Source organism: Ictidomys tridecemlineatus, chromosome 7 (assembly GCF_052094955.1).
Source record: "Ictidomys tridecemlineatus isolate mIctTri1 chromosome 7, mIctTri1.hap1, whole genome shotgun sequence".
In the NCBI taxonomy this organism is placed as follows: Eukaryota; Metazoa; Chordata; class Mammalia; order Rodentia; family Sciuridae; genus Ictidomys; species Ictidomys tridecemlineatus.
The window spans coordinates 15,710,111-15,736,894 of record NC_135483.1 but is presented as its reverse complement, the minus strand read 5'-3'; the positions used below and the strand labels follow the sequence as shown (position 1 = coordinate 15,736,894).

The 26,784-nt window shown below is 42.7% G+C and overlaps 3 protein-coding genes across 14 annotated transcripts in view; 1 reads left to right on the top strand and 2 right to left on the bottom strand.

Annotated features, from left to right (window-relative positions):
* The window catches only part of Tatdn1 (TatD DNase domain containing 1), a 33,129-nt gene extending 22,423 nt beyond the window's left edge, over positions 1 to 10,706 (bottom strand). For 2 of the 4 annotated variants that reach the window (XR_005737715.2, XM_005316171.4), the window contains exons 1-2: positions 10,594 to 10,706; positions 890 to 955 (exon numbers count right to left, since the gene is read on the bottom strand). Coding sequence is in view for 1 of the 4 variants with exons in the window: in XM_005316171.4 (XP_005316228.1) it covers positions 890 to 955; positions 10,594 to 10,615 (88 nt within the window). In the remaining 3 variants the exon portion in view is untranslated. Of the gene's footprint in view, positions 1 to 889; positions 962 to 10,593 lie in introns of those variants that run through there. The other 2 variants (XM_021724316.3, XM_078016726.1) reach the window with 2 other exon arrangements.
* Positions 10,707 to 10,723: 17 nt separating this feature from the next.
* Ndufb9 (NADH:ubiquinone oxidoreductase subunit B9) lies at positions 10,724 to 16,183 on the top strand. Its single transcript, XM_005316169.5, has 4 exons — positions 10,724 to 10,858; positions 12,267 to 12,459; positions 13,063 to 13,176; positions 15,952 to 16,183. The coding sequence occupies exons 1-4, from the start codon at positions 10,758 to 10,760 to the stop codon at positions 16,081 to 16,083; spliced, it is 540 nt and encodes a 179-aa protein (XP_005316226.1). The 5' UTR covers positions 10,724 to 10,757; the 3' UTR covers positions 16,084 to 16,183.
* A 1,117-nt stretch (positions 16,184 to 17,300) lies between these two features.
* The window catches only part of Mtss1 (MTSS I-BAR domain containing 1), a 153,239-nt gene continuing 143,755 nt past the window's right edge, over positions 17,301 to 26,784 (bottom strand). For 2 of the 9 annotated variants that reach the window (XM_021724296.3, XM_005316168.5), the window contains 4 exons: positions 24,474 to 24,593; positions 22,024 to 22,197; positions 21,542 to 21,704; positions 17,301 to 20,051 (listed from right to left, as the gene is read on the bottom strand). In XM_021724296.3, coding sequence (XP_021579971.1) covers positions 19,351 to 20,051; positions 21,542 to 21,704; positions 22,024 to 22,197; positions 24,474 to 24,593 — 1,158 coding nt within the window. In that variant the 3' untranslated portion in view covers positions 17,301 to 19,350. Of the gene's footprint in view, positions 20,052 to 21,541; positions 21,705 to 22,023; positions 22,198 to 23,442; positions 23,638 to 24,473; positions 24,594 to 26,784 lie in introns of all 9 variants that reach the window. The other 7 variants (XM_021724289.3, XM_005316167.5, XM_021724299.3 and 4 more) reach the window with 5 other exon arrangements.

Below are 26,784 nucleotides of genomic sequence, written 5' to 3'. Positions count from 1 at the left end.
AAATGAACTTTAAAGATAAATATAAGCCATTTTGCCTTTGGCTAGGCCCTCCCTCAATCTTTAAAGTACTACTACCTGCTCTTCTAATACAGTAGGTATTTAAGTAGAAATGTGGATGAAAGGGGGAAAAGCAAAATAGGAAACCAGATAGCATTATATCTCCTTCTCAAACATGCTCCTACTTGTCACTCACTGAAAATGTTTTTGAAAAACTAGATACACTGATGTTCTATAGTAACTGATTTTTGGATTCTGTGTCCTAATGTTCATTTGCTTAATGGCTTACTATCTACTGGGCTTGCACACCTGGAATTCCAGAGACTCAGGAGGATGAGGCAGGAGGATTGTGAATTTAAGGTCAGCCTTAGGAACTTAGTGAGGCACAATCTCAAAATTGAAAAAAAAAAAAAAAGGCTAGGTGGTAAAGTGCCTCTGAGTTCAATCCCCAGAACCACTCTGTCCCACAAAAAGACTAAATACCAACTATTATTTGTTTTTTGTGCATGAGATTACTTGAAGTACTATACTCAAAACTAAACTTCTATAGATAAGAAGGGCTGGACTAACACAGTTTTAATGGGTACCTTATAAGTAAGTGTTCAGGATCATGTTTTACCAATATAGCTTGTGTGTGATTCATTGATAGTTTTACCCAAGTTGCATATGACTTCTTTGGTTTTTTTTTTAACCATCAAATTCTATATGTTACTTTTTTTTAAATTGGTTCTTTTTAGCTATACATGACAATAAAATCCATTCTGATATTATTATTCAATCACAATAACCTCTTTAATATTTTTATTTTAATTTAACTTGGTTATGCTTTTCAAGATCAGCTTAAGGCAGAAAATTTGTCTTTACAGAAGAACTATTAATAAAAAAAACTTACCTTGATGCTTCTGAACCCCCCTATAAATTCCTCGGAACATAGGATCTGTCAAGTTGACACCAATATCTGCAGAGATCCAAAAAAGGTAATCCATTAATCAATAAAAGTCTTTATTTGAATCTTTAAAAAATAAACTCCTATTATTGAATTTGTACTCACTAACTCATTCATTCGAACAGTATCCAGCTGCTAGCCACTTGTTAGTACTCTGCTAGATCCATGGGATACAAAGATGAATAAAATGTATCCCTGTTCTTAAAAAACTCACTGCAGAATTGGTAAGGCAGATACATTAATAGGCAATTTTGAAATATTAGAAGTGAACACTGAAGCCATCCATGGTGGCACATGCCTATAATCCCAGCTACTTAGGAGTTTGAAGCAAGAGGATTACAAATTCAAGGCTAGCCTCAACAATTTAGTGAGACCCAGTCTCAAAAGAAAAAGGACTGAGGATATAGCTCTGTGGGAGAGCACTTGCACAGCCCTTGATTCAATTCCCAGTACACACACAAAAAAAATTTTTTTAAGAAATAACACTGGTGCTGTGGGGCAGAGAAGAGGAACATCCAACCTAGTCTGGCGGCTGGCTCAGAAGAGGTTTCCAGAAAGAAGTAATCACTGAACTGAATCTAAAAGGATGAGTTCTACCTAGTAGAAGAGAGGAGACTACGACAGACAGCAAAGCCTTCAGGGTGTAAAACAATACAGTACTTGAGAGAGCTACAGACTTTTCCAGCTGGTGGAAAGAAGCAAGTAAAATGGGTTAGCCAGGAGAGGCTACACCAGTTATGTAACAGACACTTGTCTTTAAAAACAAACAAAAATAGCTGGCTTTGCTAAAAGTGACGTCAAGAATTAATAAGTTTTATTTTTCAAAAGAAAACAGACTGGACAATTCCCTGATGGTAATTAAGAGGAAACTATACCTCTAAACTAAAGCCTCACTTTTTGGGCTCAGTAAATCATGTCAAATCACTCAGCAAGTAGGACATTTAAAATTGTTTCAGATTTCGTTAACCTGTAGATAAAACTTCAAGTTTACATGAAACACAGGTAATTAAAGAACAAGCAAAACAATCTAAAAGATAGGACATTCTGTGGGACAACTGGCTAAGTTCCTTCAGCACCACAAAAAAGAACCATTAAAGGATTTGCAAACTCCTGCCTGCAGCCCACTTCCTATTTTTATTTGCCCCCCAGCTGAGAATGATTTTGCATTTTAAATAATTGAAAAAAAATCAAAAGAATATTTTGTGACATATGAAAATGACAAAAAATTCACATTTCAAGTCCATAGTTTTATTGGAACATAACCACATCTGTTTGTTTATATGTTGTCTGTGGCTGCTTTTGAATGACAGGAGTGAGATAGGACAAACACAATTGCTGTCTCCTAGTATACTCTCACATCCACAACACTGTGAATACATCACACACACCCCACACTGAACCCAGGGATGCTTAACCACTGAGTCACATCCCTATTCCTTTCTATATTTTATTTAGAGACAGGGTCTCATTAAGTTGCTCAGGGGCCTTGCTAAATTACTGAGGCTGGCTTTGAACTTGGGATCCTCCTGTCTTAGCCTCTGGAGCCGCTGGAATTACAAGCATGCGCCACCCTTAATACATCTTTTATGATACTAGATGTGGGAGTGTTATCTTCCCCACAACAACCAATTCTCCTGTGTGTCTACAATTTAACTCTATTCTGACACTCTCTGCCTAGAAAAAGTATCAGATCTCACAGGTTAGGGGCTCAGTCCCATGAGACTTCCCCCCTTTACCCCCTGACCCCCAACTTCAGACACCAATGGAAAGTAATAAATTTCCAGGTATCCATAACTTCTGTGTGACTTGGCTATAAATCAGAAGTCCCTGCAATCCCCTTAGAGGGCTTGATCATTTGCTAGAGCAGTTCACAGAACTCAGGAAAATACTCTACTTTCAATTACCTATTCATTATAAAAGAAAACAACTCAGAACAGCCAGATGGAAGAGATGCACAGAGCTAGGTTTGGGGAGAACGAGAGTGACATTTCCATGTCCTCTGTGGCATACAACATACTCCTAGCTCCTTCCACAGGTATTCAGTAACCTTGAAGTTTTCCAAACCCTATCCTTTTGAGATTTTACAGAGATTTCATTATATAGGTATGACTGAGCAAATCACTGGCCACTGGTGAACAACTCCACCATCAGTTCCTCTTCCCTTCCCAGAGGTGAGGGTGGATAGGACTGAAAGTTTAGAAAGTTTCAACACTCTAATCATAGGGTCAGTTTCCACAGCAAACTGCCCCCACCCTAAATTATCCAGGTACCCCCAATCACCAGTCATCTCATCAGCATACAAAATAATACATCACTTAGGAGATTCCAAGATTTTAGGAGGTACAAGCGGGGCAGAGATCAAAACTTTATTTATTGGGCTAGGGTTGTGGCTTAGTAGTAGAATGCTCGCCTGATACTTGTGAGGCACTAGGTTCAATCCTCAGAACCACATAAAAATAAATAAAATAAAGGTATTGTGTCCATCTACAACTAAAAATTTTTTTCTAAATTTATTTATTATGTCACATTATCATATAAGGGCAGAGTTGAATATAAACACATCTAAGTTGAAAACATCATTAAGTCAAAATGCATTTAATATACCTAATCTACAGAACATCACAGCTTTGTCTACCAACCTTATACATGCTCAGAACATGACATTATCCTATAATTGGGCAAAATCACCTAACACAAAGCCTATTTTATAATAAAGTGTTGATATGTAATTTGTTGAATTCTGAAATAAAAAACAATAGTTGTATGGATATGGTTTCATCCCACTGTAAAGTCAAAAAATCATTAAGTTGAATCATTATGAGTAAGGGCCATGTATAGTTACAACAGAAATTATATGGCCCATAAAGTATAAAATATCTACTACATATAGATAGAGCCTTTTAAAGAAAAAGTTTGCAAACTTTTTTGCCAACTTAAAAAACTTAAGGAACAAATGCAAACAGCAGGCTTTGTCTTGCTCTGAGTTAATCCATGATGAATAGAATAGTAGTTCTCAGGCTGTGCCTAACCTAAATTACTCTATTTTATAAAGCAGTAGTTTGGCATGAGTATAAGTTCTGAGGTAGAATTACTACCTATACTTTATACCGTACTATATACTGTACTATACTTCGTACAAGTAAACAACCACCATCTGTCTAGCCAATCATAAGTCACAAAGTGATAAATTAACAGTGCTAATAAAAGTGACCACGTGTGAACTTATCAAATGAAATCAGAAGCCAATGGGTGTATGCACATATCAACCCCATATCAGAAAAGCCAGGCCCATGAGCTTATCAAAAACACCAGAGCCAAGCATGATCATGCACGCCTATAATCAGGAAGCTGAGACAGGAGGATCATGAGTTCAAAGCCAGCTTCAGCAAAAGCAAGGCACTAAGACTCAATGAGACTGTCTCGCTAAATAAAATACAAAATAGAGCTGGGGATGTGGCTCAGTGGCCGAGTTGCCCCTGCGTTCAATCCCTAGTACCCCAAACATAAAATAAGTTTTAAAAAACATCAGAGCACTAAATGAAGCAAAAACCTCACCTGAGAACCATTAAAGGAGAAGCACTCCAAGATGACACAGTGACATCTGATCCCACTTACTTGGTCACTCATTAGGAGCCCTGCCCATGAATCTAATTCTGTCTCTGGGGTTCAGCTCAGCAGGTTTCTCCTCTTGCCCATAAAGATGACAAATGGCCCATTCCTAGCTGACACCTCAGGCTGACACTCCAAACTGACATTCTGAAACTGCCAGATGCTCTGCCTAGAGGACTCTGTGGAACTGGCTTGTTAAAACCCTTAGTGACCCCCTATAGCAACTCTTTGCATTCTATCTGCTCTCAGTTCAGCCTCCAGAACCCTGTGGTCACATTAATCCTCCCAGTAGCCTTCCTGGTGTATGTGTGTGTGTACATATGTACAGAATTATGTAAAGTTTGATGTGTTGAGTATTATAGATATTAGTAAATAAGATTGGAATAAAAGAACCTGTGATTCTCCAGCTTACGATTATCAAGTGATATGAGTTTTAGTGAATTGTTATTTCCATAAGTTATTTGTTATTCCAATAAGTTCTGATATTGTGGAAAGACACACATCATTTGGTCTATGTTACTGGCACAGTTCACTCAGACAACCAAATGTGTGGCTCTCAACTGGATACGATTCTGGACATGACCATCTGTGAAGGACATTTTGGGAAGAATTTGGAAAACTGGAGTATGATTTTGGTATTAAGATGAAAACTTCAGGAAATGGAAAAAGGGAGACTATGATTTTTTTTAAAAAAAAAGCAAATTACAAAAGGTTTTATATGACTTTATTTTGTTTTATATGTTCAGAGAAGATCTGGAAAGATAGCCACTGAGATACTATGTTTGATCTAGGAAATGGATTATGATGATTTTATTTCTTGTTGTATTTTGCATTTTCTTCTTGCAAAGATATTATTTCTCATGTTTTTGGTGTGTTGTATAGAATAACTTAGAATCTATGCAGTAGAGGTTTTAGCACATAATTGTCATAGCTGAAAGTATTTTTGAGAGTAGAAAAGGTGAGTACAGTGGCACATGCCTATAATTCCAGTTATTCAAGAAGGGGAGGAAAGAGGATTGCAAACATAAGGCCAGCCTGGGCAACAGTGAGACCCTGTGTCAAAAACAAAAAAACAGCAGGAGGTGGAAGTGCAGCTAAGTAGTGGAACATGTGCTTAGCATAAACAAGGTCCTGAGTTTGTTCCCAAAACTACACACACACACACACACACACTCACAGAAGAGTGGAAGAGTTTGTAAATGATATTTAGTTGGGGAATAGAATATTTTAAAATCCCACTTTTCAGGAAAGAAATCCACATTCTGGTACCAGCTTCAGCACAGTTAAGTTTGGCTCTGGGAAGAGAATAGAGAGGAGGCCCAGAGACAGAGAAGTCTAGGGCAAATGAGCAGTATGCCAAAGCCCTTCTGAATTCACAGCTGTCCTTCATATTAAAAGGTGGTGGAGGGTGGAGGTACCTCCCAGAAGGGGAAACTCTTGATGGGTTTGAAGGGTTTTTTGGTACTGAGGAAACCTAGGGTTTCACTCATGCTAGCAAGTGCTCTACTATTGAGCTATCTCACCAGCCCTTTCTCAAAAAATTTATTTTGAAACAAGGTCTTGCTCAGTCTCTGAAAGAGCTGAGATTAAAAGTATATGCCACTGCACCTGACTCCTCGTGTTTTATTTCAGGAAATTAACTTACATTACATATAACAAGTTAAATAAAATAAATAGAATTCCAAATTTCTCAGTGACATATTTTTCTTAGCCTTAGAGGAATCTCTTCTGGTGAAGAAATCACAAATTCAGCAATTCCTTAGTTTTTCTCTGTTCAAATATAATTCCTTTTCTTTCCACTTGAGATGACAAATATGGTAAGATGCCATTTAGAAAATATTTTCTGTCTTGCTCTACATATAGATAGAAGTTCTGAAATGTTATTTTTTATCAGTTTATTTCAGAGGTGGGATTTTAGGTGAAGTGTTGCTTTCTTTTTTTTTTTCTTTTTTTTAAGGAACAGGTGTGAACAAAGGTCAGATGTTCCTTTTTTTTTTTTTTTAAGAGAGAGAGAAAGAGAGAGAGAATTTTAATGTTTATTCTTTTAGTTTTCGGCGGATACGACATCTTTGTTTGTATGTGGTGCTGAGGATCGAACCCAGGCCACATGCATGCCAGGCGAGTGCGCTACTGCTTCAGCCACATCCCCAGCCCCTGAAGTGTTGCTTTCTTTTATTTTTCTAGAATGTTAAAATTTTTAGTAGGTCATTCATATAAATAATAAAAGTCATTTTTTTTTAAAAAAAGTACCATTAAACAAAAATATTGGAACCTGTTAACTGGATAAAGATATTGCCCTAAAGCCCCAAGAAATCATTTCAAACCAATATGGGGTTACTCAGATAAATGCTACATCATTAAAATAAAAGCAGAAGACCCCAAACAGACCAGCTTTCCTAAAAACAGGAGATTCCAGTCTTCCCGAGTCAGGGTAATAAAAGTGTCCTCTGCTTCCACACTTACAAAAAAGCAACTTGATGTTAATCAATCTGTTTTTTCCTATTGTTGTTTCCTTGCTCCCACCTTATAAAACTTACTGTTCTGCTATCCCCTAGAGAGAGCTCTCTTTTTTGTGGAATGGAAGCTGCCTTGCTTGATTCATGAATTGTGAATAAAAGCTAATTAGATCTATTGACTAAATTTGTTGTAATTTTCTCTTTTAACAGTAATTATTTCAAAATGACGACAAAAACCTCTGCCCCTACCCCTACCCCTCTTGTGGTCCTGGGGATTAAACCAGGGCCTGGTACAATGCTACCAAGAGCAAGACCTAAGAGCAAGGCTTTGGTACCTTGGTGTTCAGAACATAAGGAAACATGTAGTCTATAATTAGAATCCTACTACAGACTTGTAGTCAGGAAGAGAACTTATGTGGTGCTACTCCTGTGTAGCCTAATAGGAGGTTAGGCTACACAGACACACCTAATCACATTCAGAGCCCCAGGCTTAGAGCTATAGTTTGGATCTTAAGTGTCCCCCAAAGGCTCATGTGTTAAGTTTGCTCCGCAGAATTGCACTACTGGGAAGTGGTGGAAACTTAGACAAATTCTATTTTCCATGCTCTTGCCCACTTCAGAAACAATGTGTGGGCATAATTTGAAGGGGGAAACTGCTTGTTATGCAACCAGAGAAGAGGGAAATGGGGAGTCAATTGGACTAAGCCAAATCTAAGGCCACTTTCATAACACTGGTTTAAGTTTTCATGCAATTGTTCCACATAAGCTTGTTCATGATCTTCCATGAGTCTAATATGGTGTTTTTCAAAGTAGTACTCATGACTAAGCTAAGAAGTGAGTGTAGTATTTCACAGGGAGTGTTTTTCTTTTTCTTTTTTTTTTTTTTTTATGTATATGTGTGTTGTGATGCTAGGAATCAGATACAGGAACTAGAACATGCTACATCCCTAGCCCTCAGAAAGTGGTTTTTAAATGACAAAAGATTAAATATCAAAGTTATATAACAAAGTGGAATGTAGTATGACCCCAATTTTGTAATTTTTAGAAATGTTTGTGTATGTTTTTATGCATCTATATAAAATTATTTTAAAATTATAGAAGGATACATTTTAACAATTACATGGAGAGTAGAATTGAGAACCACACACACACACACAAAAAAAAGTCTAATTGTAATTACTTACAATTGAAGTCACCTTTTCTCTCTTATCTGGTTTTAATTTCTTTATCAATTTTCTCATCATGTTAGCACTAAAGTCACATACCTTCTTTTACTTACTGATTCATATTTCCATTGACCACTGTACTAAGTCCCCAGGAAACAATGATAAATGCCAGTATTTGCCTTAAAAAGAGTTTGGACTACTGGGAAAGGCAGATTCATAAATATTTAATTATAAATAATTTGGTAAAGGGCAGAGTATAAAATCTTAAAAGAATATGTTAAAAAGTGAGGCAACATTTTAAAACCTTGTCAGAGGTGAGAAAGAGACAATGTCCACAGGACACAAAAGGGGTGAGGCTGGAAAAGTAGGCAGGCCCAGACTGCAGAAAGGCTTCCTCTGCTTTTAGGGCAATTCAGATATCCTCTGAAAAGTAATGGAAACCTCTGAAGCAAGAGAAAAATTTAGTTGATGTTTTTAGATAGACCACTCTGGAGCCTATATGGAGAATGGATTCAAAGAAACATGACTTGAGACAGGGAATTAGCTCTATACCACAAACACATACTTTTTTTTTTTTAATGTCCCTATCTCTGTGCAGTGTCCCATGGTTCTCTATTCCATCTCCCCCATCAATTATATCACAGATGGTGGTAGAGAGGCAGAGATATCACATCATTGAAAATGTCTTACAACCTTTCAGGACCCCCTCAGCCCCCACCCTAGACTCTCTTTTAACATTTTTAAAACATCTTTTATGGTACTAACATTCTCTCTTGGATTTCCTTTGACTGTACATAAGTCTTACATCTCCTATCAGAAAACTGCACTACTAGATTTTTTTCTATAATGACACAGTATTTAACAAAACGTCTTTGGGAAAACATTATGCTTAATTAACTAAGATCTAAGTTTATAACATTAACCACTCCCTTGAGTGCCTGAATGATATCTCCACCTGCATCTCCTTAATCTTAAATGGGCCTAATCCCAATGGACTTGGGTGTTTCTCCACCTACTGCCAAATCAGCCATGCTTCCATTCAATATTTAGGTGTCTATTCAAACCCTGAGTCATTTTTGACAGTTCATTGTCCATTATCTGCCCTGAACACTCAGCTACTAAATGCTGTGCACATCTCTTCCATTTCTCTTTTCCTTTGCCTTAGTTCAAGATCTGAAATGCTTCCCTGTATTTTCCTATCCCCTACTAAATCTGCATAATGGCTATCAGGATTACCCTACTAAGGCAGATATGATTCACCTTTTAAATAGCTGGAAACTCCACAAGGATCATGTCCAGCTTTACACACTGCTATATACTAGAGCACAAGATTGTTGGCACAAAACCAGCACACAATGAATGTTCTTTATGAAAACCCCTCAGTGTAACTCCACTCTAAACAGAGTGAAACTAAATGAGACTCTTGGATCCCAAGTTACCTTTCCAATTCTAGCTCTTACAATGTCCTTCGAATGTTTCTAAGTGATTGGAAATAAAGATTCGTACCCTTTTGGATCCCTGTGGCATTCTCCCTTTCGTTCTACTGGTGATTAATGGATGGTTTTACTTCCCAAGTAACAGAATTTGGTTCTCCTTACTACTTGTGGCCCCCAGTCTGTCCATCAGATGGTGGTGCTAGCAGCACCAGGACCAGGTTTTTGTGCCCTGTGTCCCCAGAACAATGTTAAGCCTACCAGAGAGACTCGGTAACTGTGTTATGAGTGAATAACTGCGTGGACGGGTTCCTCGAGATCCTAATCCTCTTGGTCACAGTGACCGGGAGGGACGAGGTTGGGGGACAGAAGGGAATATAGCGATTAGCCTTTGGGACTGTGTTTTCTTCCTTTTACCCTCGCCCTTCCTTTTTGTGATGCTGGGTATTGAAGTCAGGTTCTCGCGCACGCGAGGGAATCAGTGTACCCGGGCGCTTCCCCTGAACTAAATCCCAGACCCACGTCCCCCACATCCACACTACAGGGGATTCAACCCAGGGGCGCTCTACTACTGAGCTACATCCCCTGCCCTTTTTATTTTGGTACAAGGTCTAGTTTAGTTGCTGAGGCTGGCCTCGAGATCTCCTGCCTCAGTCCTCCCAGTAGCTGGGATTATAGGTGCGCGCCGCGGCACCCGGCTCTGCCTCCTTTTTAAGTTGAATGCGACATATGCGTTCAAAAGACACGAATCCTAGATGTATGGCCTGTGAGCTTTCACAAATAAATACACTCGTGAAACCAGCACTCGGGTCATGGACCCTAACACTCATTTTCAAGACCCAGAGGCCTCCCCGCACCCTCTCCCATTGCGTGGCCTTTTCGACTCTCAAAGAGCCGGAGTGCGCAGGTCCTGGGCCCTCTGGTTGCGGTGACAGTCGCCCTGAACGGGTCAGAACAGCACAAGGACCGGAGAAGCCTCGCCTTACCGATGAACTTGAAGCGACTCATGACAGCGCCACAGGCTCCTCCTCGGCGGAAGCGGAAGTGCCCACAGACCGGTCCGCTCTTCCGGCCACTGGTCCCGCCCCTCAGTCGCGGACGCCCCGGTTCCCGGCAGCCCTCGCGGCTGCTGAAGGAGAGCGGGGCCGTTATGGCGTTCTCGGCGCCTACCGCCTATCTGACCCACCAGCAGAAGGTGTTGCGGCTTTATAAGCGGGCGCTGCGCCACCTCGAGTCGTGGTGTGTCCACAGGTGGGAAAGGGGCGTTCGTGGCTCGGGACGTGACCCTGGGGGCGGGGGGACGCCGGGCAACCAGGCGCTCAAGGACTTTGGGGACGGAGCGGGAGGGTGACGTCTCGCCCCTCAGAGCCGGCCCTTGGACCTGGGTCTGCTACCGACTTCGCCGCCCAGAGCTCCTGGACTTTGAAGAGGAGCTGTTCTGATGGGGGCTTCAGCCCGGTCCAGTGAAACCAGCGCAGGACCCGGCGCACAGGGTTGCACTAAGATGAAGTCCAAGGAAAGCTTTCTTCGTGATCTTGTGGTTCTTAATATGTCAACAATAGTATATATGGCATTTCCTTTAGTCCGTAAAACAACGCAGGAGTTGGGGATTATTTTAGCTTTGTTGTACAGATGCGCAGAGAGAAGCACTGGGAGTAATTCGCTGAAGACGGAACAGCTACCAATGTCGAGCCGTGACTCCAAAGCATCATCATTCTCTTATCCTTCCCACCATCTTTTTTCTGGTTACATTCCCATATTTTTCACCTCCCACGTAATTCTCTTTCCTCTTCTTTTTATCTGAGAACAATGCTGTTACAATATATCGATTTTTGTGACCTAAATGCAATGCAAGGTGGAGTGACAACCCGCCTTGTGTGAATGCTTGGCTTCCGGTCTTTTAACAGAATAATCCCAAAACCTAGTTCCAAGTGAAGAACTTCTGGGAAAAACCTCTGGATAATGAAAACTGCATAGGCCTGAAAGAGTTGTAGTGGGTATTCTCGAAGCTCAGATTGCATATTGCTTTTTATACTTCCTTTGGTGGGCAGGATGATGGCCAGATACAATGTCATACAATTGTCCACCCCACTGACAGTTTTTTTTTTTTTTTTTTTTTTTAGTTGTAGTTAGACATAATACTTTTATTTATTTATTTTTATATGGTGCTGAGGCTTGAACACAGTGCCTGGCACATGCTAGAGCCACAACCCCAGCACTCCTCTCTCCACCACACACACACAATTTTTCTTATTCGATTTTCTTTTAACATGATTGGCACCTTAGGATCTATGCTGGATGCCAAATAAATATTAGTTAATCCCTTCTTTGAGCTGCAGCAGTTCATGGATTAATGGGGGAGGTGGACATGTAAATAAATACATAAGAGACTTGTCAATCTTGTGAAGAAAGTTAAGCCGTCAGAAATTCAGGTAATGCTGAACTATAGCTGAAAATATTAGAAGTATCTAATCATGGTGTGGTGCAGAGGAAGCAATCATGATATGGCAGCTCCATTGGTAGGAATGGGGGTGGGGTGCCAGGAAGTTACACTGATCATCCAGGTTGGGGTTAGTGGGAGTATAACTCCTGTCAGACTGTGCTATACTGCTCACTTGAGTAAATAACATTTCTACTCTCCAAAATCATTTTATTTAAGGGATAAATACCGGTACTTTGCTTGTTTGTTGAGAGCCCGGTTTGAAGAACATAGGAATGAAAAGGATATGATGAAGGCCACCCAGCTGTTGAGGGAAGCAGAAGAAGAGTTCTGGCACAGTCAGCACCCACAGCCATATATCTTCCCTGACTCTCCTGGGGGCACCTCCTATGAGAGATATGAGTGCTACAAGGTAGGTGAGGATGTTAGTGGTGAGTGCTTTCTGAGAGGCAGAGGCAGTGTTTATTTCCCAAACCTCAGTCTTCTATACCACTAGGAGATTTCTTTCCATACAGTTGTTAGATACTTTTTTTAGGTGTCAGTTTTCTCCTAAATGTCACAAAGACTTTTCTTTCTAAAATCTGCTCTGAGGTCTTTCAATATAGTTTTTGGCAAAGTAAAGCTAAATTATTTGATAAATAGTTCATTTGCGGATCTTACTTAATGTATTGCGACTGGTACTTAATATTCTGAGATACTCTTAAGTAATACTTCCAAATAACAAAACCACTGTGGTTATTTAGAAATTGCAAGTGATGGAGGAGTGATACCAGTTCTCTTTGTCACCAGTTTTCAGCTGCTTTCTTTCACTGTAAGGCATTCTCCTCTATCTTAGGTCCCAGTTTGTCCTCCACAGTTTTTCCTCCATTATTCATTGTGCAGAGTTAGACCTGGCCTGATAGTGGCAGTGGTTATAAAAATGCACCTTGATTTTTGTCTTGACTCCTGAGCAAGCTCTGTCAGTACCTTGTCAATGAATCCTGTGGAATAACACCATGATTTCCTCTCCTGGCAGATTCCAGAATGGTGCTTAGATCACTGGCATCCTTCTGAAAAGTCAATGTACCCTGATTACTTTGCCAAAAGAGAGCAATGGAAGAAACTGCGAAGGGAAAGCTGGGAGCGAGAGGTGCGTCTACTTGCAGTTCAGTGTGCAGCTCGGTCAACATGTGGACAGTCAGGTTCTGCTCTTATATGTTGAGATCTAGATTCCAGCCCTGACAGTTACTCTGACCCCTTGCTTCTCAGATGTACCTGAGTTTCTATGTAACATTACCATCTGATAAATATGTTAAAAGGTATTCCCTAAGTCTTTTTGGCTTTTCTATTCTTTAATTTTGTTTCTCCCCTCCTCCTCAGTCCTTTGGCTGATCTTATATCCTGCTATTCCTTAATCTTCCTCTACCCTAGAGCCTTAGGTATTTTTTGTCATCTTATTATCATATTTACATTTTTTGTATTATTTATTTATTTTAGTACTGGGGATTGAACCCAGGAGTACTTTACCCTGAGCTACATCCCCAGCCCTTTTTCTTACTTTACATTTTTTTGAGACAGAGTCTTCCTAAGTTGCCTAGCTGGCCTGGAACTTTCTTCCTTCCTCATCCTCCCAAGTTGCTAGGATTACAGATGTGTGCCCCTGCACCTGACTGAGGGTTACATTTTTATTTCTATTTTATTTCATTTTTTGATGGAACTGAAGCTTTAGCCCAGGGCCTTACACATATTAGGCAAGTGCTGTACCACTGAGCTACATCCCCAGCCTAGAATTACATTGTTAAAATCTTAATCTTAGTAAAATGTGAATAATATATTGGAGAAGTAGAGAATCCATTTTGGAGTTGTTGCAGAAATTCAGTCAGAAGGTTATGGTGACTCACATTAGGTGGATACAGTGGCTCTGGAAGGAAACAGATATTTAAGATGTTTTTGTTAGAGGGATATGAAGATTGGAATTGGAGGATGGAGGGGGAACAGGGAGGAATCAAGAGTGGTTTCTAAGTTTTAACATCTAAGCTTTAACATCTAGAGTTTGGTGGTGACAGCGATGGAGATGGGGAAGACTACAGAGGAGGGGGGTATATAACTGTTAGAGAAATAAGCAGGCATTCAATTTTAGAAGTATGGAGTTTGATAATTCTGTCAGACAACAAATGGAAATATCAGGAAATTTTGGAGGTAGGAATTCAGAACTTCAAAGAGAGATTTGGTATAGAAATAGAAGTTTGTGTTTTCAAAGCCAGAGAAAGGAAGGAGATCCTTAGCATAGAGTGTAGAGAAAGAAAAAAAGGAAAAGGGATTCTCCCTTCATTATAGTTGGATGGAAGCTATATGTAAATACATTAGTGTTGCAAGTTGTGAAAGTAACTCTTATGTGTAATAGCTTATGTTTTTTAGTGAGTTAAGAAGAAAAGCCAAAGGAAATGTGTGTGGTATGTATGGAGAATGTAGGAAAGGTGTGCTAGTCATGGAGACAGGACAAGCTTGCTGGAGAAAAACAGGATTGCCAGATGATTGTAAAGGCCCTTTTGATGCTGGGGATAATTGATGTTCATTTCAGGACTTCTTTTTTCCTCTTTAGCAATACTAAACTGTCTTAAGTGTGGATAATGTGTTTCTCCATTATCCAGAGTTAATAAGGAGTTGTAAAAAAAAAAAAGAGAAGGCATATCATGATGGAAGCTAAGCTGGTTGCAGAAAGAGGTGGTTGATGAAGAGAGAGGTCAAATTGGAAGGGAGAATCTGTGAATTGTTAATCCCTTTGAGTTTCATGTCCAATGAGACATTTAAGCAAGTCAGCTAGAAGGACAGATAGTCATTGGATAATTCTGAATCTTTTTTGGAAGTTGTGTGGCTTCTGGGGTAAGGTCCCCAGGATATTAACCCTTAAGAGTCCTTGGCCAAGGTGGAGTGGAAGAAAGGTCACTGTGGCCAAGGGGTACCATGTTTTGTAAGAAAAGTTGCAATATGTCAGGCACAGTGACAGACCTGTAATCCTAGTGACTCAGGAGGCTGAGCAAGAGGACCACAGGTTTGAGGTAAGCCTCAACAACTTAGAAATAGAAAATAAAAAGAACTGGGGATGTAGCTCAGTAAACAAGTGCCCCTGAATTCAGTCCCCACTACCATAAAAAAAAAAAGGAATGAAATGTTCCAACATTTAGAAGCTTGAAGTACATTTCTTCATGTTGAGCAACAGGCTCATTCTGCAGTTGATCACCAACTTCTTCTGCAGACATTTGGAAGGAGCTTTGGCTCCTGGGTTTCTTCTTCTATTAGTGATATTGGAGATTACTTGAACTGGGGGTATTTGGGCAACATCAGGCAGAACTGAGCCCATTTTTATGTGTGATTTCATGTTACTTCTTGTTCTGAATGCTACCCAGGGGTCTTTACAATTAACATCTTTAATATATACCAATTGGGGTTTCTTTCTTTTTTGTGTGTGGTGCTGGGGATTGAACCCAGGGCCTTGTGCATGCAAGGTAAGCAAAGCACTCTACCAATTAAGCTATATCCCCAGCCCAACCTGAAGTTTCTTAATGGTGCTTTTGGAAAGCACTTAGCTGAGACACAGGAATCAATGTGTTCTGCGTGTACCGATGGGGAACCTTAACAAGAGGAATTGGAAGGTATTATCATATTTGGCTTGAGGAGTTAAGAGAGGTAGGAGAGTTTGTTCACAATTCACTGCTTTAAGATTAGGAAGACTAAGGAGAAACGCTTTTCTCTCCAAATAAAAGTGTGGTTATGGGATCTGTGCAGGTACATACAAAAAACTCAGTAGTGAGGCTCAGACTGTGTAATGGGGCACACTACAGAAAGAAAGCTGTCACTTCACAGCAGCAGGTGAGTCTTAACATTAGTCATATTCCTTAGTAATTGTTCCTTCCTTGCCTTCTAGGTTAAGCAGCTGCAGGAGGAAACCCCACCTGATGGTCCTAAAACTGAAGCTTTGCCTCCTGCCAGGAAGGCAGGTGATCTGCCCCCATTATGGTGGCACATTGTGACCAGACCCCGGGAACGGCCCATGTAGAGAGAGAAGAGAGACACAGGCACCTCATTATTCATGCTTGCAAGTGAAATAAGTTACAGAACATAAATACACTTGCCCTAATAAAAATAACTAAATATGGTTTGGTATGACTGAGGTGTTCTGTCTGGAGAGTACTATGATGCCAAGTGACTGTGCCATGTCTTTCTTATTATTTATTCCATGTGAAGAAAATTAGTCAGATATCTAATCTTTTATTGTTTTTTCAGTACTGGGGATTGAACCCATGGATGCTGAACCAGAGCTATATTCCCCAGCCCTTTTAATTTTAAGACAAGGTCTCACCAGGTTGCTGAGGCTGGCAACAAAGTTGCAGTCTTCTTGCCTCAACCTACCAAGTGGCTGGGAATATGGGTGTGTGCCACCGCACCCAGCTGTAATAAGTCATATTGCCAGCACATTATTGTTCAGGGGAAACTTTGCAGCATAACCAGATGACAATTTTACTTTGAGGGCTGAGTTGAAGGCTGAATTAGCTGTAGTAATTAGAAGGAATATACAAAGCTGAAAGAAATACTGAGGACTTAAAAATATTCTATTTTTTAAGGATTCCACTAATGGGATTTAGTTTTTATGAAAAGGACAACTCTCCCTATAAAGGACAGTCAACAAATAGAAATGGAGTTTATAGTGTCTCTGCAGAATTGAAGGTTTGATGGTTGGGGTATCGAGCCCAGTCTGGGATGAAACTTGGTGACACTTTGGAGGCTGTTGTCTAGCTGTGTTCCCTCCACTGTGGCTTGGACTGTTTACACATCCAAAGGTAAGAGTATAGTAGAACTTGTGTCAAGAGAGGTTTTTTAAAAAGCGCTTTAAAAAGGCCAACCCAAACTGGTTTAGTTTGGGGTAACTTAGAACTAGTGGAACTGTTTTGAAATAATTAGTTTAAGCAACTCTGTTCTTAGGGCTCATAACCATCACAGAAATAATATTTTTTCAGTTTGCTAAGTAAGCTCAATTTGAGTCTCAGTCCATATTCTAACATTTGACTAAGACCTCAAACTGAATTTTAATAAGACTTGAAATACAGGGCTTTTTTTTTTTCTCTAATGGTTCTTTATTTATAATGTAGGCTGAAGCAACTGTTACAATGTAGAAGGGAGACATGTTACACAACTGTTATTTATACAAGTTCAGAACAAAAAACTGCACAGGGAGAGGTCAACTCTCAGTACAAACTAGCAACTAAACCACAATAATTTACCTTTAGAAAGGATCTTTTTATTTTTAGCTGTGACACTGCTTTTACAATATGCAAAAACACAAACAGAACTATCCAAGGTGTTTTGTCACATTCTTTCTACATTGAATTTGGCAACATTTTATATTAAATTTATTCAGATTATACTAACGTTTAAAAACTAAACAAGTGAAAAGCTGTACCAAAGTACAGTTACATCCATTTATTTCGAAGGTTTAAAATACCACTTTTAACTATTGTAATTACCTTGCAGCGATTTCTGCTTTTGCAAAAACCATCTCAAGCATCATATGCACAATGCATCAGCTACTTTTAGTCATCAAGATTGGTGGGCTAAACCACAGGCACTACTGTTGCTTATAGTCTGTAAAAGGAGCTTGTTTTTCAAAGAAAAAAGCTTAAATAGTTTCTAATAATCATGCCTTTGCTTTAAAGCCATAACATAAAATGTCCTTGAGCAATCACAGCAGTGTTAAATATTAATAAATAGAACAATGACTGTACAGGTATATCACCCTCACATCCAACGTGGTTTATGTATTAAAGCATAAGATTGTGTAATTGAAGATTAGAGCCAACAGAAATCTGCAGGGCATCTGGGGACCTACCAACTCCTCTTCCTTGAGAGGTACAGTCACAAGTATGCACTGTTTTAACTACCCCACCACTAAGGGACTTGCTTTCTTTAAAACAGTGCCTTTTCCAAATGTGATCCCTTTAAATCTACTAGTCTCTGTTGACTTTGAGGGATGGGCATTATAACAAATTTAACTTCCTCTTGAAAAAAAAAAAAAGACATAAACATTGTCTGGAACACAAAAAAGGGACAGTATAGTGGTCACACTCCCAGTGACAATAAATAAATCTTCCTTTCTTCAATGTTTAGTATGAAGCCAATTAATTGCGACTTATTTAAGGAAAATAAGAAAAACAAGCCCCCAGATTGGTAAACACATTGGCAAATTGCTAGACTCCGAGCTGGTTACGCTTGTTAAATCTGCTTGAGTTTTTTCAAAATATTTGGGCTTTTCAATGTACCCAGCCTGCTGGGCACAGTTAAGTAAAAGGCATTTGCTATATCTAAGAATTCCCTGCTATCATTTTTAAATGTTTTCACATTTTTAAACTGCCTTACCCTTTTGGATGTATTTGGATTCCATGAAGTGAGTACAATAGACAAGAAACTAAAGTGGGGGTGGGAGGAGTTCTATGTCTACCCAGTGGCAGCAGCATGCGCGGGATTGGAGGCGGGTGCTGTGTGCAGTGGAAGAAAGGAAGTCCTTAAACACCCTACAGAAACAAACACTGCAATCCAGTATGGCTTATTCGGATGCATTGACCATGAAGCTACTAGAAATTCAACCTACAAGGCTACTCTTAAAATGTAACAGGATTGGCTATGTTGACAGTGTGCCCCTCCCACGGCCCTCCCCCCAGTCTCAACACAGTCTACCTCTTCCAGATTTACTTCACTCTGAATATTGCTCATCAATTGTTATTCCTGCTTTTCTCAACCAGACATAGTATATTTAAATGAGGATTTTACCCCTTATCCATTTTGTTTGTACATTAAAATAACAAATTTGCTTCTAAGCTAGACTACTACAATGCATCTACAAAAGCTTGTGGAAGGGAAAGAAAAAGAAGAAAGAACTTAGTAATCTTTTTCTGAAATTAACCACTTTGTGGTTCCCTTGCCCCCATCCCGCCCCACCCCACCCTACCCCCTATGCATTTAAAATTTTACAAAGACTTGTAAAAAAGTTAAATGGAATTTGGCACCTTCAGAAAAATCAAAAGGGAAACTAAGATTAAAATGTGCAGAAAGAAAATCGTCAGTATTTACAAATTAAAAGATCAAGATTATGTCAGTTACATGTTGCTTTTAATTCTTATCTAAAGATGTTGAGTACTTTCAAAAGAGCTGAATTCTGAGTTGCCTACAAAAATTTTTTGTTTGATTATAGATTGGAATGGATTGAGACAAATTAGGTCTTATTAATTAAAGAGTCATTCCACACTGGCAGCATTTCCTGGGAGCCTAGAGCCTAAGAGAAGCGAGGGGCTGAACGATCGTTGGTCGTAGTCTTCTTCAGCTTTACACCCCTGCGGATGGCGTTCAGCATGTCTTCTCCTTGCGGAGTATCTCTTGGGCTGAGGTCTGCAGGGTCACTCTCTGCAATCTGGCCTGGGGAGACAGTGGCACTTGGGGGATCCCTTTCCTGATCTTCAGCCTCACTTTCTGGAATCGCCTGTCTGTGCTCCTCAGGGATACTGGGCTTTGGGCCTGGAAGTGGGGGGTTGACAGACGCTTGGCCGCTCCACATGGAAGAGGGCATGCTGGTGACACCCTGGGGGCCCTCACCCACAGATGGAGACTCAGGACTGTGCTCACCCCGTTCCTCAGGACCATCTGGAGGGGCTGGCAACACCCCAGGGAGGTCTGGGACAGTTGGGGTCTTGACGGGGATCACTGGTGTCTTGATGGGGATGGGACCAGCTCCAATGGTTCCCCGGCGGACAGAAGGCTTGGTGGAAGGGGTCCGTCGGATAGTTGCAACCCCTGGAGTGACCATAGCAGGTCCAAGGGTGGTAGGGAGGCCGGCAGTTGAGGCTGGGCGCTTGGCTTGGAACATCCGCCGGTAGGACTGGCTGATGTCACTGTTTCTAGGGATGGTGGAGGATTTATCAAACTCCTGCTGATCTGCCTCCTGGTCACCACTTACGGAGAAATAATCATAATCTGAAACTGATTATAGGATTTAATTAGACACATTCAAGGCAGCAGCTTTGCTTTGCATTCTTCTGTGCTGGAGGAAAAAAAGCACACCAGGCAGGGTGACACCCTTCACCCCGCCCTCCCCAAGGGTCTGAAGGATCCTCAGCCTTGCTGAGGGTTCTGTGGCAGGGCCCTCTGTTCTTGCACTGATGTACCCTGGACACCCAGAGCAGGACTAGGCAGCCACATAGATTCTGTTTAATGGGGGAAGAAGGTAAAGGGACCTGGTTGCAGCAAAACAACTTCCCAAGCATCTCTGGGAAGAATAAGGTGGACAAAGGAAGATAAATTCTACAGATCCTCTGGTCTGGAATTCAATATAAGAAATAAGACTCAAAGTAGTCTTAACACCACCCTGAGGTTTAGTTAGGTGAATGCTAGGAAAAGAACAGAGCTACTGGCAATGAGTTCCTGAAAACAAGGCACAGAAATGGGTTCCATCCTTGAGCTCATTTCCTCTCAAGAAATGGAATAATGCCCGTCTCAGGGTGAGGCAGGAAGGGAAAGCTTACAGATTAAACATCTAACAGTAGTGTTTCTGAACAGCAGTACTATTGACGTTTAGGGACAGGTCATTCTTCAGGAGGGCTTGTGCTGTCTATGATAGAATGTTTAGCTGTATCCCTGGCCTGTATTCAGCAGATGCCAGTAACCCCCCCCCAACTCTTTTTCTAATTTATTTTTTAGCTTTAGGTGGATACACACAATATCTTTATTTTTATGTGGTGCTGAGGATCAAACCCAGTGCCTCACACAAGTCAGGTGAGCATGCTACTACTTGAGCCATATCCCCAGCCCACCCTCCAACTCTTAAAACCAAAAATGTCTCCAAACGTGTCCAGGCCACATGTCTCTTGTGGAACAAAATCTCCCTCCACTGAGACAGTCTTAAGAGGCTTTGATGGTTTGTGGATAACTTTTGGTCAATTGTTGCCTGCTTTGTGTGCATGGCAGGATGGGGATGAGGAAGGCAGGGTGGACAGAGGATATGGCTGGAATAGGTTGAGTTTTGGTGTTAGGCTGTAACACACTTCAGGTTAAACTCAAGTTCTGCTATTGAATCATGTGAATTTGGACAAGCTGCTGAGCCTCAGCTTCCACATCTGTAAAAGGGGATAAAAATATCCCATGAGTGGTTGTGAATATTAAATGGGAAAATAAGTATCAAGCCCTTAGTGTCAAGTGCCAAAACAAAAATGAAGCTGCTATTAATAGAATGTGTCTTAGTTCAGCTTGGGAGTCTCCATGTACCCTGATGATGAACTGAGAAGAGTTATTAACAGGTCACTTCTTGTGTGCAGCTACCTGACAAGTACAGAAGAACTCTCCGGAGCACTCCTGGATGATGAAAACAATCTGAGGCCCATCTGTTAGCCAGGGTCATGCCAAGACCAGAATGGAGGGCCTGGTTTCTGCCCACTGTCTCAGAAAACCCAACTGCAAACCCGGCTACATTATACCTTGGGAGGGGATAGTGTCCTCAGAGCAGCATGGGGTGGTCGTCTGGGTACTGTAGCCACTGGAACACTGCAGCGAGTCTCGACTGCTCCTCTGCGTGTCCAGCTGCAAGCCTCGCGACAGTGCAAGGGCCAGCTCCTCACAAGCCTCCATCTCTTCACCAGGCTGCAGGGTGGAAGAGAGACAAGCTATCAGGGCGTGGTGTGCCCAGGCCTCCCTGTCACTCTTGTTCTGCTCCTCTGAGTACCACGCATCTGTAGCCAGGGTCCTGACTTACTTGGGTCCTATCCATACTCTAGAAAATTCCACATGTCTGTTTCCCACACAAGGCTTTTCCTCATGGGATTGCTACACTGTAGGGTCTTGGGGAATGAAGCCCAGCTCATCCAACTTCAAGACTGCCTGGACTCCCATTGCTGGCTAGCACATGGCCCCCAGATAGGCCTAAGTGGACCCAACCAGCTACAGAGAACAAGCGCATCACCCTGGTGGCAGCCGACACAGTCATGCTCCTCGGTCTCTGCGCCTCCTCTGCAGCCGCTGGAGGGCCTCCCGAGGGAGGGGGTCCACCCCCGCTGGGGTCTGGCTCACGCTTCTCTCTGCGGCGCTGTAAGGTGTTCACCAGAGGCTGGTCGTAGGGCCCTGGCTTAGCCCAGTCCTAAGCAGAACAAGTGTGGTCAGGAGCCAGGTCCCATCCTGGGTGCAGGGCTCAGCCCCCCATCACAGTTGCCTACAGAAGGCTTCTCAGTGGGAAGCTCTGGCTTGGTCAAACCTGCAGCCCCTCTGCATACCCCCACCCAGCTCTGAAAAGCAGGGAGTGAAATGCCTTTTGGGGGACCCCTGGTACCTCCCTTTTCCTCAACTCTTCCAAAAGATTAAAACCCCTCAATAACCAGGCAGGCAGCGAGACTCTTAGTTAACAGCCACCTAACAAGTGGCCAGCATATGCTAAGGCACCAGCTAAGTGCCTCTCCAGCCAGGGGAGAGCCATCCCTGGAGATCAGGAATCTTTTATCCAAAGGAACCATCTGTCCTTGAGCAACCAGAAAGACGCCACGTTAGTGGAGTGGCCACCAGGGGGCAATGTCAGCCACTCTCAATGGCCAGAACCTTTCTCTGGGAAAATGGCCTCCGTGGGCAAGTCTAAAGGCCTCAGACAGGAAGGGAGAGCTCCCAGGGTCAGGAAAAAGGTTTGAGGAGTCTGAGGAATCCACACAGCCGATGAGAGAGTAAGTCTTAGTTGCTCAAGATGCTGGCAGCCAGGGGCCAACTTTTCAAATAAAGCCAGAATATCCTCCTGGAGCATCAGCTGCACTTGGTAGGAGCTAACTGGAAACCTGGTCTGCACATTAAATCAAACATGTTTTAATACCCTGTAAACTAAAGATAAAGTCTTTGTGTACTTTAATATAAAACACTATGATCCAAAACATTTTGGGCTATGGTTCTGTTACCATGGCCCAGCAGATGCTCATTAGGGGAAAAGGCTAGGGTACAAGGCCAAGGAGGGCAGTGTAGGCTCTCTGATAAAAGTGATGCCCACAGGCAGCCCCTAGGAAGGAACCAACCAGCAAACCTCATCCTTAGGCACAGCTGTGCCTTTTATTTTGGCACTGGTGCCCCCAGCTGTGCACAGTGGACTCCTGCCTGCCAGGGTTGACTAAGGCACCCTAAAGGCAGAATTCCCAGGCTCTGCTCTACCTGGAAACTGCTACTTGGAGCTGCCAGCTGCTTTTCGGCTCTCCCCCAGTGGGAAGCTACTGAGGGAGAGGCCTACTGGGGAAGAAGGCAGAGTGTGAAAGGAGGGGGAGGGGAGCGTGGGAGGATGGTGAACAGAAGAGGGTGAGCACAGAGGCAATGGGAGGAGGGGGGGCGGGGAGGAGGGCAGAGGAGAGACACAAACCTTCCAGCTAGGGATCTGAGATGACGGGAACATGCCGGGCCCAATGGTGTAATAATGAGCGTAGTCTGGAAGGTGGACAGAGGTGACCCGAGGGAGCAGGCGGGAGGCAGGCAGGCAGTGAGGGAAAGGGCCTGCACCCACGGGCCCCACATGGGACTCACTTGATAAACTATAGTGAGAAAACCCGTTAGACAACTGGAAACAAACAAAAAGGGGGAAAGAAAAGGAAAAAAATTAATATAACAGGATGAGTGTGGAGACACAGATGGCATCGACATTTGGGGGAGGGGGGAACCTGAATATTTACAAATAAAACAAACATTGGGGCTCTGCTTCTCGTGGATGATCCGTGATGTGAGAGAAAAGAGCCAGGGTGCAAAAAACGCACTGTCTTGACACAAGATTGGTATTCAATCAAGGTAACATTTGACCTGCATTTCAGAGTAGATTGAAAATTGATCAGTGTCCTTAATTTGCAGCTTTCTTTTTTTTGATTATTTAACAAACTATAATTTCATGGTGACAGAGATTTTTTTCTCATCTCATTATGCAAATTAAAAAATTGTGAAGCATCTTCAAATGAATGTGTTCATTTTAGGTTTCCAAAATCATCACACTGTTCAGGAGCAGATTCCAAATCAAGGGTGAGAGTGGGGCGTTGCAAACTAAAAGGCAGCAAAGCACACAGCCTCGACAGTGAAATGTCACAACCAACAGTTTTGTGGGTGCTTGGGAAGGGACAGGGGAGAATAGATGAGCACACAACATCTGTTTTGGGAAGGAGCCTTCACACCTCCAAATTCCCCATGGCCCTTCCTCTCCCTCAGGTAGACCATATGACCTGGTCACTGCTCAGCAGCCAGGCACTCCTTCAAGAAAAAGCCCTCAGCCTGGTCCCACCCTCTATTCCCAAGAGGGGCCCGCTGCTGATGCAGAGTCTGCATTTCCAAGTGGCTAGGGCTCTGATGGCCGACAGGCAGTCAGGGAAGGGGCAGGGAGAGTGGCTGCTGTGGCTGCGACCCGCTGGTCACCTTCTCTGTGGACGCCCAGGCGCCCATGGTGGAGCCTGAGCTGACTGAGGTGGGGGAGCTGCACTCGCTCACTGACTGGCACGTTTCGGAAGCTTCAGAAGAGGCCGAGCTGGACGAGTTCTGCAGCAGGAGAGGGACCACACAAGGGGACAACAAACCGAACCACATGCCACCAAAAATAATAAGAAAGAAAAGGGGGCAGGGAAGGGCACGCACAGAGAGAGACGGACACATACACAGAGGAAGGAAGGATGAGAGAAGCAGAGGGTTACGGTTATTTTTTTCCCCGAAGGTTTTAAGCCTTAAAAAGAAGCACGAGACCCAGCAAGCTCTAGATGTGCTAACCATGGGGGTCTGAAGACAGATTTGTGTGCGTGCCTGGCTCAGAGCATTCGGTTAGGGCTGGTCAAGGTCTCCCACAACGCTGTGCTGTGTGGAGGAGCATCTGTTCACGTGCCACATGCCCCACTTCCTGGGGCCCCACCTGACCTGTGCACAGCCATTATTTATTGTATGAGACTGACGCTGGTTTGGGCATTTGCTACATGTCTACCTAGACTGGCTTGAATTCCTGGACTCTTCCTTCACCAAATGCAGCTCTGGCCTCAGGCTATGAATCCATATTGAGTTGTCTCTGTCTAGAAGGAGATTCTGGGATTTGGGACAGTGCAGTCCATTGGTGGTCAGTGCAATGTTTCCAGTGGCCACTATAGGACAAGACGAAGCCGCTGGAGAGGTGGATGCCAATCTGCACCAAAGCCTCCCACACTGCCAGTGTGGCTTCCTGGTGTTGTGCTGCATTGGTGATGTGCGTGTTAGTTCACCACTACACCCCTGAGTCTCGAGCAACAGCGACCACCTGCTCTGTGTGAACTGGTCCCTGGGGACTTGTCTTGACCCTCTGGGGTCTTGCTTAAGTTTTCCAATTGTTCCTGCACCAGCTGGCCTCCCCACCACCCTTCTATACCGATTTTCCCAGAGACTTTCCTGTCCCAACTGTCAAGGAGGCCAGACTTCTGCTTCTGTCCTTGTCAACCACAAAAGAGAGAAAGGTTCCTGTGAAGGAACTAAGGTTTGGCTTTCCCCTCCTGCAAGGCCAAGGAACCAGGAAGACATTCAACAACGGAAGAGACTCTGGAGCCAGTAGAGGCCGCACCATGGATAGACGTCCTAGCTGCGCCCCGAGGTTAGCAGCCCAGGATTCTGAGTTGGAGGGTTCAGATTTAAGTGTTTTCCACCACTTTCCATTTGAGGAATTATGGACTTCAAAGATCTCTAAACCTTTTTTTTTTTTTTCACCTTTAGATGAAGATCAACAGTATCTAACAGATAAAGATAAATAAGACTCTGGATTCAGCTTAATCAACTAAATAGACATTGGGTATCATGATAATTTACCAGGACTATTTATTATGGTTCCTCTCATCCAAGAGGAACAGTAACCCACCTAGGATTCAGATCTCTTTGGACTTCTGCTCATTTTTTTTCTGAAGAACCTCTCTCCCTGGAGCAAACAGCTTTAGGGTGGCCCCATCCTGGGCCCATTGGGTAGGACACAAGGTGAAAAGAGCAGGGGGAGGAAGCAGGAGAATTCTGAGCAAGTTTTATTATGTGGCCTTCCTGTGGACCTTGTGATGAGCGGAGAGGTGGGGGTCCTGCTCCCTATACATGCTTGTCCCCCACCTCCCACCCTAACTAAAGGGGATGTGACAGCCTTTCCTACGGGCTGTACCCTCTGGCCAGTGTGATTGGTTCAATATCCTAAATATCATATCTGATAATTAGAAGCAGCTGCAATGCTTCTTTGGAAAAACAGCATTCTCTATTAAATCTGACAGCCTCCCTGAGCTTATAAAAACCACCAGAAAGTCCCAACTTGCCACCTAGGGCTTCCCCCAACACTGCTGGAGGTGGAAACACTGCTCCAGCCATCCTCTGGAGGTCCTGGACAGGAGGCTAAAGCAAGTGTCTTTTCTGTTTCAGAAAAGGGGTCAGTGCTCAGCGCTATGTTAATGTTTAGTCCATTAAAAACAAACAACACACAGTTATGCTGCACATTGGAAAAAGCTTTGAGGAGCTGCTTGTGAGCTGACCGGGCGGGGTTTAGTAAAGCAGGCAGTGGGACTGGGGGATGCTTTGAGGCCAACCCTAGCACTGGTTGGGACAAGCACATTAAAACAAGAGCCTCAGCCTTGGCTCTGGGCACTTCCATAGGAAACGGAGTATTTACACAAGAAGAAAGAGCTGCCACAGTCCCCCAGGATGCTGAAACATGCTAAGGCATCTGAGCCGTGCAGCTCCTCACCAACAT